Source organism: Gastrolobium bilobum, unplaced genomic scaffold (genome assembly GCF_033153095.1).
Source record: "Gastrolobium bilobum isolate Gb01-03AN ecotype WA unplaced genomic scaffold, APGP_CSIRO_Gbil_v1 utg2182, whole genome shotgun sequence".
Lineage (NCBI taxonomy): Eukaryota > Viridiplantae > Streptophyta > Magnoliopsida > Fabales > Fabaceae > Gastrolobium > Gastrolobium bilobum.
The window spans coordinates 300,059-315,645 of NW_026899651.1; the positions used below are offsets into that span (position 1 = coordinate 300,059).

A 15,587-nucleotide genomic window follows, 5' to 3' on the forward strand; every position below is an offset into this window, starting at 1 on the left:
AATTAAGAGCTTTGAGAGCTTTTATGTATTAAGAATTGAAAATGATTCATGTTGTACATTATGGAGCTATATTGTATTTATAGTCCATACTCGATAAAGAGAGTGATACACGTGAATGATAACAGAATAACTAACGTTAGTTAGAGTTAGCTTTGGGCAGTTATACTGATGGACTTTGATACTTGATATTGTTTTCACACGTATAACAACCTATTTTATAGAAACCAAAAATTTAATTAAACTTATATATAATGATTGATGGAATAGAATTAAATAAAATAACGAACCAATATGTAAATATTTTATGATAAAATGAAATAAAGTTTTTATTTCTTTGTTAGGGAAGTAGATAAAATGATAATAATTATGGATTCATCTAATCTCTTGTTGCATGAGAGAAGATCTCTCATATTGTAGACAAATATGTGGTTGGGCCCGCCATTTAAAAAGAAAAAGAAAAAATAGTGTCATGGTTTTCGATGGGTCTATTGGAGATAAAACTACTGTTATGTTGCATAAGAGTAATTTTTCCCAATAATTATAAAGGTTCGATTTTTCTGCGGGCGTTTTACGTGTAGCAGTGACAAATTTTTTATATATATAAGTTAAAACATTTAATGTGAAAAATCATAACCATATAAAAGGTGAAAACATAAAATATGCAGAATTATAACCATACACCTGTCATTGCTACGTATAACAACTTTATATATGATTTTATCTATTTATAACTTCATTATTATTACTATGGACATATGATTTCTGTTTTAAAAATAGAAAAAAAATCTACCTGCGCGCTGAAACAAAATGTTGGAGAGAGAAAATAAAAGAAATATATTTAAGTGGCCAGACTTTTTTTTGGTTATGAAGCAAAAATCATTTTTCCTAATACTATTTTTCCTACAAAATATTAAATGAAATAAAATGGTGTATTTTCTATTTTCGTGAATTTAATAAGAGAAATAATTTTTTTATTTTGTAAGAAAATAGTTATCTTATTTTGTAGAAATAAAATTACAAATAAAATCCATAAATAAGAGAAAAGAGAGAAAAAATAAAATAAAATAGAATTCATCCTTCTTTTATACGTGTAAAAAATTTAATTATCTCGTTATAAAATGAAACAAATATAATCCATTTAACACTGGCATTGGAGCATTCCATAAGCCAAGTAATATTTCGAGAACAACATGGGACGTCAATGAGATATTTTGAAAGATGGTATCGGACATCCAATTAGCAGTTGTCATTTTACTTTACCTTCCCCGACCAAAAATCTCATTGGGTCCTTGGTCAGCATTTTCTGCTGTGGTTCCTTTGTCTTAACCTTAGATCTCCTCGTTGAACTTTTCATTTTCAGCTTTCACCATTACCCATCTTCATTCTTGAAGTTCTGCCTCCTCTGATGGCGCTCTCTTCAACTTTTATGCCTAATTCATCTCCAAGTTTGAACCTTTACGCCAAATTTCGTAGACCCTTTCTCTCTCACTCTGTCAATGTCCTTAATCCCCTAAAGGTTCGAGCTTCAACTACTCTGGATTTTTCCAACGTCTCTGCCAACGACAAACCCTCCACATTGAAGGTGAGAATAACTAGCCTCTCTAACTGTTAATTGTTTCGGTAAATTGTTGTAGATGGTGTTCACCAAAATATTTCCTTGGTTTCCTTAAACTATTGTGCTAAATTCATAGACGCGTGAAGATTATTCATTAGACACATGGGCAAAACGGAACGATTGTGTATTTGTTCGTTGCTAAACTTTGTTTTCTTTGATCAATTTAACACTCGCTTCCCCCCATTCAAGAGATAAACTAAGAAACCAGACAGATACATATTACATATACCCTTGAACGTTGTTAAGGTTTAGTGTTTTACAATTACTTAAACACACCAAAATAAAGATCAAAGAAATAAGGCTGTAGTTTATCTGAACTTCAGTAAGTCCATTATGTAGAAGATTTTATGTAATAAACAATTTTTTTGTTTTACTTCTTTTATTTGTAAAAGCAATTGTCTTTCATTTGATTATTCACAATTGGAATTTGGATGCTTGTTTAATTATGATACAAAATTTCAAAGACTTGTGTCTGAGTTTGCAACCATTTCTTGCCTAATGCATGATGCCTTGCCTTTTCCATTTCCCATCAGGCTAGTAATTGGCAATGGAAATTCAAGGACAATTCTATAAACATTTATTATGAGGAACATGTAAAGGAGAGTCCCGAGCCTTCCCAAAATATCTTGATGATGCCAACCATTTCTGATGTCAGCACTGTTGAGGAATGGAGATTAGTGGCTGGAGAAATTGTTCAACGTAATAGCAACGTCAATTGGCGAGCAACTATTGTTGATTGGCCTGGTCTGGGTTATTCTGATCGGCCAAAGATTGATTACAATGCTGATGTCTTGGAAAATTTTTTGGTTGATCTCATCAATTCTCCTACTGGTCCAATAAAACAACCAGGTACTGGTGGAGTACATTATCCTTTTTAATAATTTTCACTTAACAGTTACCATTGGATTAAGCTATATAGTTAGGTTGCAACTATTATTTATTTCTTCTTAAGAATATTTACTTACAATTAATTCCATATTTTACTTGTTTTGAGCAGTTTCAATTTGTATATCTGTTTCTGTCTGTTTTTTAGTTAAGACGTTTAGGAATTAAAATCTATTAACTTCCACTACATTGGATTATGTGTTTGAGGAATTTTGCTAAGTTAGTCTTTTATGTTGGTTTCCCCCCCCCCTCTTGATATATGAGAAATCTATAGCCTAGAAAGTCTCAGTTTCATTTTAGCTGGCACTAGGAAAATGAGAAGGTCTTTACACAGTTGAGCTAGGGATTACCTGATTGGTTAATTTCATCTCCTATATATATCTATAGTCATTCTTTTTCTGTCTCTTAAATCAAATTGGTAGATATTTTTTGTTGTGCCATGTTTCTTCTATTGCTTTATTGAATGCTTACATCTATCATGATGCTTCCTGTGATTGTGGAGGCAAAGTATGTTTTGCGTTTATCTATTGAGTGTCTTCTATTTGATTTATTTTTTCGAGGATGTATATTTATTTCCATTAGTAATTTAATATGTCCTGACTTTGTATTGAACAGTTTTTATGACTAACATTGTTCGTGTTAAAATAGAAAATGATTTAGTAATTGTTGGAGGAGGGCATGCTGCGTCAACAATAATCCGTGCCGCAAAAAAGGGTCTGGTGAAGCCCAAAGCCATAGCTGCTGTTGCACCAACTTGGGCTGGTCCCCTTCCTATTGTGTTTGGTCGAGATTCGAGCATGGAAACAAGGTACTTTGATGCTCCCTTTTCCAATGGGCATACTCTTTCTTTACTGATTACTGTAGCATGTTTTTTTTTTTTTTTTGGAAATCTGTAGCATGGTTTTCTAGTATCTAATGAAAGGAAGGTAAATTTTAACCCAATGAACTCAAATATTTCTTAACTGAAATTTTAAAATAGTTAACTTCAGGGTAAATTTCTTTGCAGTTGTTGAGGCAGTAAAAGGATACAGTGCTACATTTCTTAATTATTTCCATCTGCATAACTGGTTATTCCTGCCCCTTAAAAGATCTTCTCATTTTCCCCTACTCCGCCAAATGTTGTTTGATTTCCCCTAGAATTCTCATTGATATAAAATTCAAAGAACCGCGTATGTCACAACCAGATTACATTGTTTCACAATATACTATATAACCGGTTTCTTTTCTCCCTTCCCTGTAAACATGACAGGTATGGTCTTCTAAGAGGCACCTTAAAGGCCCCTGCAGTTGGCTGGATGATGTACAACATGCTTGTGAGCAATGAGAATGCAATCCAATCACAGTACAAATCCCATGTATATGCCAACCCTGATAATGTGACTCCTGAAATTGTGGAAAGCAGATATGCATTGACAAAACGAAAAGGAGCACGATACCTACCTGCTGCTTTTCTGACCGGGCAATTAGACCCAGTAACATCTCGCGAGGAGTTTCTTCAACTCTTTGCAGATTTGGAGGGAAAGACACCAGTCCTGGTTGTATCAACCAAAGACTCTCCTAAGAGGTCTAAGGCTGAGATGGAAGCTCTTAGGGGATCCAAAGGGGTGACCAAGTTTGTGGAAGTGCCTGGTGCTCTTCTTCCACAAGAGGAGTATCCTGCTATGGTGGCAGAAGAGCTTTATCAGTTCTTGCGAGAATATTTTGGCTCTTTGGCTTAAAATTGACACTTTTTTTTTTTAATAATTTATATATCAAATAGGGATTATCAATATCATTGGTGTTACTCAGCTTTTCCGCCTCTGCATGTTGGTGGATAAACCGTGTCAATGGAAACTCCACCCCTGTTGTTTGTATAGTTGAAAGAACTGATACCAAAATAAGTTTTCATAGGAAGGATGTACTCACAGGTGTTTGTTTGGCTGAGATATATATTGAGACATTTTATATATAAGATTTTAAAAACACAGGATTCTCATGTTTTTTTATAGCATATTAGATGCCTAGATCTAGATATGTGATATTATTATATGATTGCTCTTAGTAATTTAAGACGTATAATTTTTAATTTTCAAATATGTATATAATTTATACAAAAAAGTTTGAGGGGGAGATTGGTTTATTTTACGCAGAGACAAATCGATTTTACTAGTTAATCAATCTTTATTGACTAAGGTGTTTCCTGATACCAACATATTCATTTAGTTTCTCGTGGATCTCTCAGCCGTTAAAATGCCTCTCGGAGTAAATGAATTTCTACATTATAAAACAAGGTTCAAAATACTTACTCTGAATAATTGAAAGCACAACTTATTTTTGTTAGGTTAACTTCTACCAAAAAATAATAAAGTTATGTTGTAGGAAAAGTGATTGTATTATGTTATAGAGATTCGTTTTGCGTGCTAGAGTTTTTTTTTTTTTTTTTGGTTTCAAAAATTGTGGGTCCCACAAAATGTTGTGTGTGTAGGAAAGTTGTTGTGGTCATGTTAAATTATAGATACAAAACCCAATAATAAAAAAGAGTTATTACTTGAAACCAATTATAAATAATCTAGGACCTGTCGATAAGAGTGAAAATGGGAAGATTGAATCTATGGCTGAGTTTGGTTTAAGCTGTGCTTTCGCTTTGATTACAAATGAAGAACCACATAGCTCTTTCAATGGTCGGTTTCTCTTGAGGTAGAAATTTTAGAATTCTACATTATCATTTAATAATCAATATGCGGGACCAATTTTAATACACTGATCCTACCAAACAGCTCATTGTTCTTGTCTCTCGTGCTCTTATATAACCAACTCCCATATGCCATCCAATTTTCGAAACCCTAAATCAATTCCGACGTACATTGGTCTTAATTATGTCACTCGATGTGTCATGTCATGTTTAAAAATAAGAGGATTGTACTTATTCCGAACAAGTACTCTAAGAAATAAAAATAAATATATATTAAAAAAGTATATTTTTTTTAAAAAAAATTATATATATTAAATGCTTTTGTTTTTATTTAATATTTGTTTTTTTTTAATTCCTTAACTAGTACTCTTAGAACATTCAATAACAACATGCTAAAATTAATAATGTTGATGTAGCTACTCATCTTATTAGGGATGAACAAAAGTGGTATGGGCATGGTGAATAAAGGATATGATTTTAGTTTTATGTTGTCGCTTTAAAAACTTGCTTTGTTATATATTTCCTTCAATCATAAAAGCTTGGATGTTAAGAGAGCCTATGCTTTTAGGAACATATATAAGATTTAGAAATATCTTTAAAGGTGATTATGAGATGATATGAAATACACTAGTAAGTTGTACCCTAGATATATGTTTGAGTTTTGAGTTTTCCTTCAACATACTTATTATTGAAACAATTATTTTCATCTATAACATTTTCATGTATTCGTCGTTGAAGTAATATAATGTCACTGCTCATCCGCACAACTGTTTGTCTTTAGAGTTTGATGGCGGCTTCTATATATCACTTATTTTCTCTTTTTAATTTTACTTTTGTTATTGTTAATGAATAATATATATATATATATATATATATATATATATATATATATATATATATATAAGATTGTCTGACATTTAATGTGAAAATATAAATAATTTCAATTATTAAAAGGAAGATTGTACTTACTACCATTTTTTCTTATTACCCCTTACTATAATTTTTGATATCGTTGGATCAAACTCAAATCAACGACTCTCACATGATGTTACTTTGTAACCGTTGATTTGATTTTAATCCTACGATAACAAAGCTGGTAATAAGTATAACCTAACCCTTATTAAAAATATGTTATTGAATAATTTATTTAAAAAATGCTTGAGTTGTGTAGTATAAATCGCTTTTTTTCGGGTAATTTCACGACGGTTGTTTCCTATTTTAGGGCTCTTGAAAAATTTTCATTTCATTATCAGCCAAAAGAAATATTAGTTTTTGGATTTATGATCAATATTAAATACCTCAAAATTATCATTTAATTATATAATGAGAAATCATTGGAAGACTTTAATTATTACTCACATAAGAAGTTAAATTAATTTTTTTTAATTACATGCAAAGATATGGTTAAAAATAACGTAAAATATTTTTACATAATCACTTTTTAAAACTATTAATACTCAAAATAAAATCACTATATGTAAGGCATTGATTGGCATTACATACCAGTCAATTCACATTTTCTATTTTTTATAGATAAAACATAAACAAATAAAGAGACAATGAAGTGAGTTATAATTATATAAGTACAAGAGACTGAGAAGTATTTGACGATAATGTACTTAAAATTAAAAAATATTTTATAATTTTAGTTTTTTCATGGTGATCTTTATAAAAAAAATAAGAAAAAATATTTGTCCTTTTAAATAACAGTCATTTTAGTTAAATTACTATTTTTATTTAATATTTAAATTAAAAAAATTCTCTCACTTTCTTTTATCATGATTTCTGTTTCTCTTACTATAAAACACAACATAGTAATTTTGACTAAAATGACACAATTTTTATGTCATTTAAAATGATAAACACTAATTTCAAAAAATAGTGGTGCGTTTATTAAAAAAATTAGAGACTAAATTAAGATAATATTAATAGATTACTTATGGATAGATTACATACGTCATTTTCTATAAAGTAAACTGTGTTGTTACATGTAATAAATTGAAATAGGCTGTTTAATTTAAAATTAGACCTGTGTTCTTCATTAACCCATTAATTATAACGATAGTATTAAAAGGAACAACTTGAAATACGGAAAATTGGCACGCTAAGTGTGTAAGGATTTTTTATTTTTTTTTATACAAATAAAAATTGAACATATAACCTAATACAACCTACTCAAACCCCTCACCTCTAAAACAAACCTAATGACTTGTGTGTAAGGTTTTCCAACCATGTGCTTCCAGTGGTTGTAAAGAGAATGTGGAGAGGTTAGTTAGGATCTTACTTAAAAGATTACGTAATATAAAGAACTGAGAACTATATATATATGTCGCGATGCAGATATATAGCAGGTAGTTAGATCTCTGTCATAATATTATACATTTGATAAGACCCTTTTATTAGATTCGACAACAAAAGCTATATTAGCCACTCCTGATACCAGTGCTGCCACTAGCAATATTGAAATTTTCGTATATATAGGAGCGGATCGTACCGGCGATTAAGTGACCTAAAAAGATTTTGAAATTCCATACTAGGCAAACGTATTAAATAATTACAGACACTTTTCCCCTTAAAATACATTATCATAAAACATCATCTATATTATCTCTCTCCCTTTAAAAACGATGTAAATCCTTTTTAAATTGATTAAATATTTTAATGTTTATTTAACAATTATTTTTTATACAAACAGGAAATGAAAAAAAGAAAAAACAACAAGAAACTATTGCGCACACAATTTGAGTGCAGAAACACCTCTCTACACATCATGCCAGAGGAGAAGGGAGCTTTTGAAATGCGTGAGTGGTAATAATATGTCAATCAAAATATAATAATAATTATTAAGAGAAAATATTTTTACTTTTTCTGTAGAGTTTTTTTTTTTCAATTATATTCACATAAAAGTGAACGAAGAGAGGAGAATTTTTTTTTTAAATAAAATCCATTTATTTTTATATAAATGTGATAAAAAGATTCTTGAAGCAAAAAACATAAATATTATTCCTTTATTATTTTTAGTTTCTGTACATGAGTAAAACAAATCCATTAATTAATATAAGCATGGTAGCTTTGTGTTACCAATAGATTGCCAATATCTCACGTTAGCTTTGTGCTAACTGCTACCAATAGATTGCCAATATCTCATGGTAGCTTTTGAACTAACAAGAAAAGTCGTGGTTTTCATTTTTTTTCAAATTCAAATCAGCAGCCTCTATTTTTACTTAAATGTCTGACGGTCTCAGATGACTTTCGAGCCACATCATGATCAATCATGCATCGCCAGGTCTGGGAAATTTCTTTATTACGGGAAACTGAAATCGGTATTCTTTTTTATTAAAAAAGGAAAAAAAATCATTTTAACCCTTATTTTTTTATATAATTTCTTTTAAGTTTCAAAAAAATTTCCCCTTTTAACATTGATGTACTTACAGCAATTGTACCAAAGGTTTTCTCCGATGTCAGAGGTTTAATTACATCGAAAACAACTTATTCTGTAAAAAACCAATATTAGATACTATAAACGTACTTATCTATTCCAGATGGAGAAAATGAAATATCAAAGCCGCAAGGTTTTTTTATTAATTGTTGAATTTTTTTTATAATAATTACAGTTTATTAAAGTAACAATATTTTTTAAAAGAATGAGAAGGAGTATATATATAGAGTAACAAATTTAATAAATTATTAATAATTAAAAAAATAAGCAATCAGCAGATAAATTTTAAATAATTTTTATGTTAAAAAGTTAAAAAAAAAAGTTGTCTCGTTAATTTTTACGTCTTTCAAACTTATAATTGTATTAATAAATAATCTATCTATAAAGTATTATTAACAATTGAACTCGAAATCTTTTTGCATCCACACAAATTGATTGTAATATATTTAAGCTAAAACTCGTTGGCGTAAATGTAAAATAACTTATTGATAGTATAATAGCAACCACCGAAAATAAAGTAGTCAAATAGATGTTTTTTCCCCCCTTACGATCTGACTGCTTCCACAGTTGCCATATTTAATGTTACGTGGATTTGTTATCATATGTAGTTTATAATGCTTACCCAAAGGGAGAAAGAAAGAGAGACATGGAGTTGACGTATAGCTGACTTTTGCAAAGTAAGAGTAATTCTTTTATCCTTTCGTAGGTGATTGGAGAAATTCTTACATAGAGAATCAAATTAATATTTGCCATGTACAAAGACACGAAAATGAATCATCTAATGTTTTATTTGAAGATCAACAGTAACATAAAAATAAGAAAATGATAATTTAATATGAAGATTTATGAATGAATGACTGAAATTTTTTTAATACAATTTGATTATATGAAAATATGATGATGTTATAAAATGAAATATAGATGATTCATTCCGGAGAATATACTTATTTGTAAGTTGTCATTAAACGTGTGTAAAAATTAGGAGAGTTACGGGGGAAAGAAATATATTAATTTTTAAAATACTTTGACACATTTAATATTGATTTATGTGGCTTGTGCTTAAGAAATTTCCTAGCTATTAAATACAGCTGGTTGTCTTGTCTCTCTATAAAAAGAAAGTTCTAGTTGTGAAGGGTTGTCTCTGCATTGCTAAGAAGGAAGTAAGCGAGAGAGAGATCTAATGAGAATTGAGCTTTATATATAATCTACTTAAAGAAGAATCGATTTGGGTCATTCTCAGAATTCAAAAAAGAAAAGAGAGAAAGAGCTCTAGCTAGCTAGATCACATAACATGGGGAGGCCACCTTGCTTTGACAAAATTGGGATTAAGAAAGGACCTTGGACTCCAGAGGAAGACATCACCTTGGTCTCTTACATTCAAGAACACGGACCAGGGAATTGGAGATCAGTTCCCATCAATACTGGTAATTTATATATATATATACACATAATTAATTAATTAACCTAATTACATATATACTTCTTTAATTTGTTCATTCAGTTTTCATTTCTTTGCTTATAGCTTTTTTGAGCTTCATATATATATATATATATATATATATATATGTATTGTTGGGAAGAGATGTAATAACTGATTTCGTAGCCATTAATTTTTATTTTTATTTTTTTTATTTTATATTTTTCTAGGTTTGATGAGATGCAGTAAAAGCTGCAGACTTAGATGGACTAACTACCTTCGACCAGGTATCAAACGAGGTAACTTCACTGATCATGAAGAGAAGATGATAATCCACCTTCAAGCTCTTTTGGGTAACAGGTACTAGTTACTCTCATGCATCTTTCTACCAGCTGTTTGCTTTGCTTTCTGCAAATATATATTTGCTATTTATAAGCTTCAACATATATAGTAACTCAATTATTACAAGATTAATGAAATGAAGAAACAAATTAAACTCAAAAATATTAAAAGAAAGGAAGTTTTGGATCTGCTGCATGTATTTTAATTTTGCCAATCTTTTTGTAATTAAATTTCTGAAATGAGGTAATAATTATATTAATAATGGTTTGCAGATGGGCTGCTATAGCTTCCTATCTTCCACAGAGGACAGACAATGACATAAAAAACTTTTGGAATACCCATTTGAAGAAGAAGCTCAACAAACAACAAACTGGGACTGAAGAGGGTCTTGAAAAAGAAGGACATTCTAAATCTTCACATGAAAAGGGTCAATGGGAGAGAAGGCTACAAACAGATATTCAAATGGCCAAGCAAGCTTTATCTGATGCTTTGTCCCTTCAAAAACCAAACCATATTTTGCCTGATACAAATCCTTCAGATTCTCATCACCTAACCTTTGATACAAAACCAAACCATGCATCATCCCCATACGCATCAAGCTGCGAAAACATAGCTCGATTGCTTGAAAACTGGACGAAATCACCAAAGTTAACTGATACAAATTCAGGATATTCCTTCAACAATAACATGGTCACGACAGGATCTAGTTCTAGTGAGGGAGCACTGAGCACCACCAACGCATGTACACCAGATCATGGTTTTGATTCCTTAATGACCTTCAACTCCTTCAAATCTGATGGCTCAGTTGAAGAGAACAACAACTTCACAACGAGGGTTGGTCTCTTCCAAGATGAAAGGAGGCCAAACTTGGAGACACAAGTCCCTCTTACGTTGCTTGAGAAGTGGCTTTTTGATGATGGAGCAGTTCAATGTCATGAAGATCTAATGAATATGTCACTGGAAGAAAGTACCGCAAGTTTGTTTTAGAAAGCAGCTCAACCTAGGCACTGAAGATCCCTTGTTATGGCTTTTTTAATTTTAGTGGTAAGAACTCTTAGAAAACTTGAGCTCTTGCAAATGGAACTTTTTCTGGATCTCATGAGTAGGAAGATAACACCCTCTTACTCTACAAACAAGAATTGTACATTACAAGTACATCTTAATTTATCCTTCTTAATTATGCTTTGTACCAATTAATAAGAGTTCAAATTGTGTTTGTATTTTGGACATTAATTATTCACTGTATGTTTCGAATTTAGCGTTTACAATTCATCTAGGGTTACAAAGAATTCCAGCATTATTTATCAATGAAAACTAGATAATTGAAATTTATCTAATGCTTTAGTACCAATCCCTTCGTCTTAAATATGTGTGTGCTTGGATTTATTTATTTTATATTAAAAATAACTTTAAATTAAAATTTATTGAAAGAGCTTTGAAAAAATGTTATTTTTCCCTGAAAATTAATCTACTCCAAATAAAGCACTAAGTTCAGACCTCATGAAAATCCAATGAAGTTAGATTATGGAAAGAAATAAACTAACCCTTGTTGTAGTATTGTGTAGGATACCAATGGATAGATGAATAAAATATAGAATTTATCCAATATTTACATATAGTTAAAAGCGTACTAAAACTTGATATTGGATTATTGATAAATTTTTCATTTAATCGAAGTTTTCCATTTCTTTCTTGCTATCCCATATGCCGAATAAGAATGTTCTCGTCTAATTATAAGCGTTTATGTATATGTATTTTTAGCACTTGGGGTATTGCGTTGTTAGTGAGGACTGAGGTACTGTATTGTCCCCAAGTAATTAATTAGAATAATGATCTTATAAATGGTATCAATTGATAGTATTTTCATTTGATTTAAAACTGTACATCAATGTATCTTAAATAGAATAGGTTGTTACGGCTGTTACCAAACAGTCTGTTACCAAATAGTAAAACAACTTCCTAAAGATAAGTAACTACACCTAATTACAATAGGACTCAGTTATACATATCCTAACAAACTACAGGTTACAACATATCACAGCAAATCATAACAACATATAGAATCTTCTATTCCAACACTCCCCCACAAGTTGGAGCATGAAGACATAAAATGCCTAACTTGGAAAGAACGGCAAGAAATGGAACACGACCAAGTGCTTTGGTGAAAATGTCTGCGAGTTGCAAATGAGAACGAACAAAAGTAGTTCAAATCGTCTTAGAAACCAACCTTTCCCGGACAAAATGGCAATCAATTTCAATGTGTTTAGTTCGCTCATGGAACACAGGATTTGCCGCGATATGTATAGCGGCTTGATTATCACAACATAATTCCATAGGATCATCATGGATAACATCAAGTGAAGCAAGAAAAGACTTCAACCATATCAATTCTGCTATCGCGGCAGCCATGGAGCGGTACTCAGCCTCTGCTGAAGAGCGTGAGACAGTGAGTTGCTTCTTTGTTTTCCAAGAAACAGGTGAGGTTCCAAGCATAATGAAGAACCCAGAAACTGACCGGCGAGTTAAAGGGCAGCTGGCCCAATCTGAATCACAGAAAGCATGAATTTTGAGATCACTTTTGGAAGAAAGGAGGATACCTTGGCCAGGATTCATTTTGATGTATCTTAGTACCCGAATGGCAGCCTCATAATGTGCTTCCTTTGGAGCTTGCATGAACTGTGAAAGAGTGTGCACTACATAACTCAAATCAGGACGAGTGATCGTAAGGTACACTAGCTTGCCGACAATTCTTCTATAGCGACCTGGATCATCATAGTCAGGTCCATCTGCCAGAGCTAAGCGATAATTATGTTCAATTGGAAACTGAACCGGTTTACAATCCAACAAACCTGTTTCTTTGAGGATATCTAATGCATATTTTCGTTGGCACAAGAAGATACCCTCATTGCTACGGGCAACCTCGATGCCCAAAAAATATTTCAAGTGACCCAAATCTTTAATTTTAAAACACTTGTTAAGATAAATCTTAACCTCTTGACATGCTTGGGAAGCATTGCCTGCCAACACCAAATCATCAACATAGACTAGTATGGTCAAGAAGGTAGAACCACGCTTCAAAGTGAACAAAGTGTGATCTGCTTCGGATTGAACAAAACCGTATTTAATAAGTGAGGAACTCAACTTTGCAAACCAATTCCTGGGAGATTGTCGTAAGCCATATAACGACCTTTGCAAACGACACACTTTTCTTCCTTGTCCTTGATTAAAGCCTGCCGGTATGCGCATATACACTTCTTCGTCCAGTTCTCCATTAAGAAACGCATTATGAACATCCATTTGGTGCAAGTACCAACCTTTTGCAGCTGCAACCGAGAGTAGAGTTCTAACACTCACCATTTTCGCTACAGGAGCGTAAGTTTCATGGAAATCTTCTCCTGGAACTTGATGATTACCTGCAATTACCAACCTTGCTTTGTAGCGCTCGATGCTACCATTGGAATGATATTTAATTTTATATACCCATTTACATGGAAGGGCATGTTTGCCTGCAGGTAAATCAGTGATAGTCCACGTATTATTTTCTTCTAGTGCATGTATCTCCTGAGCCATAGCTTTACGCCAAACATCATTGGTCATTGCTTCTTTAAATGACCGAGGTTCACTACCTGCATCAATAGCAGCAACAAAAACTCGATGTTTTGAAGAAAATTGTTAGTATTCACATAGTTGGCAATTGGATACCGTATACCTGAGGTGGAGCTAGAAGAGGTGAGACTGGGAGTGTATGTATGTGCCTCAATCAGATTACATTTGTAGTTACTCAAATAGGACGGAGGCCTTCGTGTGCGTGCTGGACGAAGAGAATCGTTTTGAGCTGATTCTGCACTTCTTTGCACAAGTTCGTGAGCTGAATCTTCATTCCTTTGTACGAGAGCAGGAGCTGGATCCTCACTCCCTTGCACTTGATCAGCATTTGATGTAGAATCTTCATTCGGCTCCCTTTCAGACTGATGGACACTCCCCCTATCTTCCAACTGCACTTCTGCCTCACAATCATTTGAAGTTGATTGAGATACTGGATTGGCAGAATCATTAGAATCTATTGGTATAAATGTAGGTAATGATGGGCTAGGTGTAGGCACACTTATAGCAACAAAAGGAAACTCATCTTCGTGGAAACTGACATCTCGTGACACAAAGAATTCCTTAGTATTAAGATCATACACTCTCCAACCTTTCTGCCCATGAGGATAACCAACAAACATACACCGCCTAGACCGTGGACTAAATTTGTTTGTAGGTTTTGGTTGTGTCACCGCATAACATAGGCAGCCAAATATCCTTAAGTGACTGTAACCAGCAACAGATCCATGCAAAAGCTCATAAGGAGTTTTGCCATTGAGAAGCTTTGTGGGAGTTCTATTAATAATATGAGCTGCTGTCATCACACTCTCTCCCCAGAATTTGATTGGCAAGTTTGCTTGAAACAAAAGAACACGAGACACATTTAGAATATGCCTATGCTTCCGTTCTACCCGACCGTTCTGTTGCGGCGTATGAACACATGATTTCTGATGAAATATACCATTGGCAGTGAATAATTCAATCATCTTGTTGGAAGTAAATTCAGTTTCATTATCTGATCTAATACTCTTAACTATTGTATTAAACTGATTTTGCACCATTAAAAGAAATTTTCGTAACACACCAAAAGTTTCACTTTTGTCACCCATCAAACAAACCTAAACAGCACGACTGAAGTCATCGACTATCGTTAAAAAATAATAAGCACCAGAGAAAGAGGAAGTGCGGTAAGGACCCCATGTATCACAATGAAGAAGATCAAAAATTTTATTACTCTTTCGATCACTAATGGGAAACGAGGATCGATTTTGTTTGGCACGATAACAAATATCGCATGCCTTATTGTTTACATTGCCAAATCGAATGCTACTAGAAAAAGGAATCAGAGAAAGTGCTTCGGATGATGCATGGCCCAACCGCTTGTGCCAAAGTTCTTGCGTATCACTGGAGCAAACTGTTAAAGCTACTGCTTGGCTTGGTCGAAACACATACACACCATCCCTGTGATCACCCAATCCAATCTCCGTCCTCAGCTTGCGGTCCTGCAAAACACAACTATTATTAGTGAATACCACATCAACATTATGTTGTCGTACCAACTGAGATACAGATATCAAGTTACACTTTAAATTTGGCACAAATAAGACATTGGATAATGAAAAAGAAGGAGTAA

General features: G+C 32.6%; 2 protein-coding genes across 2 annotated transcripts; both read left to right on the forward strand.

The window, feature by feature from the left end:
• The first annotated feature begins 1,206 nt into the window (after positions 1–1,206).
• Positions 1,207–4,432, forward strand: LOC133292246 (uncharacterized). Its single transcript, XM_061490642.1, has 4 exons — positions 1,207–1,582; positions 2,149–2,464; positions 3,149–3,308; positions 3,750–4,432. Exons 1-4 carry the CDS (start codon positions 1,406–1,408, stop codon positions 4,216–4,218), a joined length of 1,122 nt encoding a protein of 373 aa, XP_061346626.1. The 5' UTR covers positions 1,207–1,405; the 3' UTR covers positions 4,219–4,432.
• A 5,434-nt stretch (positions 4,433–9,866) lies between these two features.
• Positions 9,867–11,526, forward strand: LOC133292237 (myb-related protein 306-like). Its single transcript, XM_061490628.1, has 3 exons — positions 9,867–10,034; positions 10,258–10,387; positions 10,642–11,526. Exons 1-3 carry the CDS (start codon positions 9,902–9,904, stop codon positions 11,354–11,356), a joined length of 978 nt encoding a protein of 325 aa, XP_061346612.1. The 5' UTR covers positions 9,867–9,901; the 3' UTR covers positions 11,357–11,526.
• The last annotated feature ends 4,061 nt before the right edge of the window (positions 11,527–15,587 follow it).

Coding starts and splice junctions, on each gene's coding strand:
- LOC133292246 (XM_061490642.1), top strand. CDS start 1,406: ATGGCGCTCTCTTCAACTTTTATGCCTAATTCATCTCCAAGTTTGAAC. Junction 1,583..2,148: donor ACAAACCCTCCACATTGAAG/GTGAGAATAACT, acceptor ATTTCCCATCAG/GCTAGTAATTGGCAATGGAA. Junction 3,309..3,749: donor GATTCGAGCATGGAAACAAG/GTACTTTGATGC, acceptor TAAACATGACAG/GTATGGTCTTCTAAGAGGCA.
- LOC133292237 (XM_061490628.1), top strand. CDS start 9,902: ATGGGGAGGCCACCTTGCTTTGACAAAATTGGGATTAAGAAAGGACCT. Junction 10,035..10,257: donor ATCAGTTCCCATCAATACTG/GTAATTTATATA, acceptor ATATTTTTCTAG/GTTTGATGAGATGCAGTAAA. Junction 10,388..10,641: donor CAAGCTCTTTTGGGTAACAG/GTACTAGTTACT, acceptor AATGGTTTGCAG/ATGGGCTGCTATAGCTTCCT.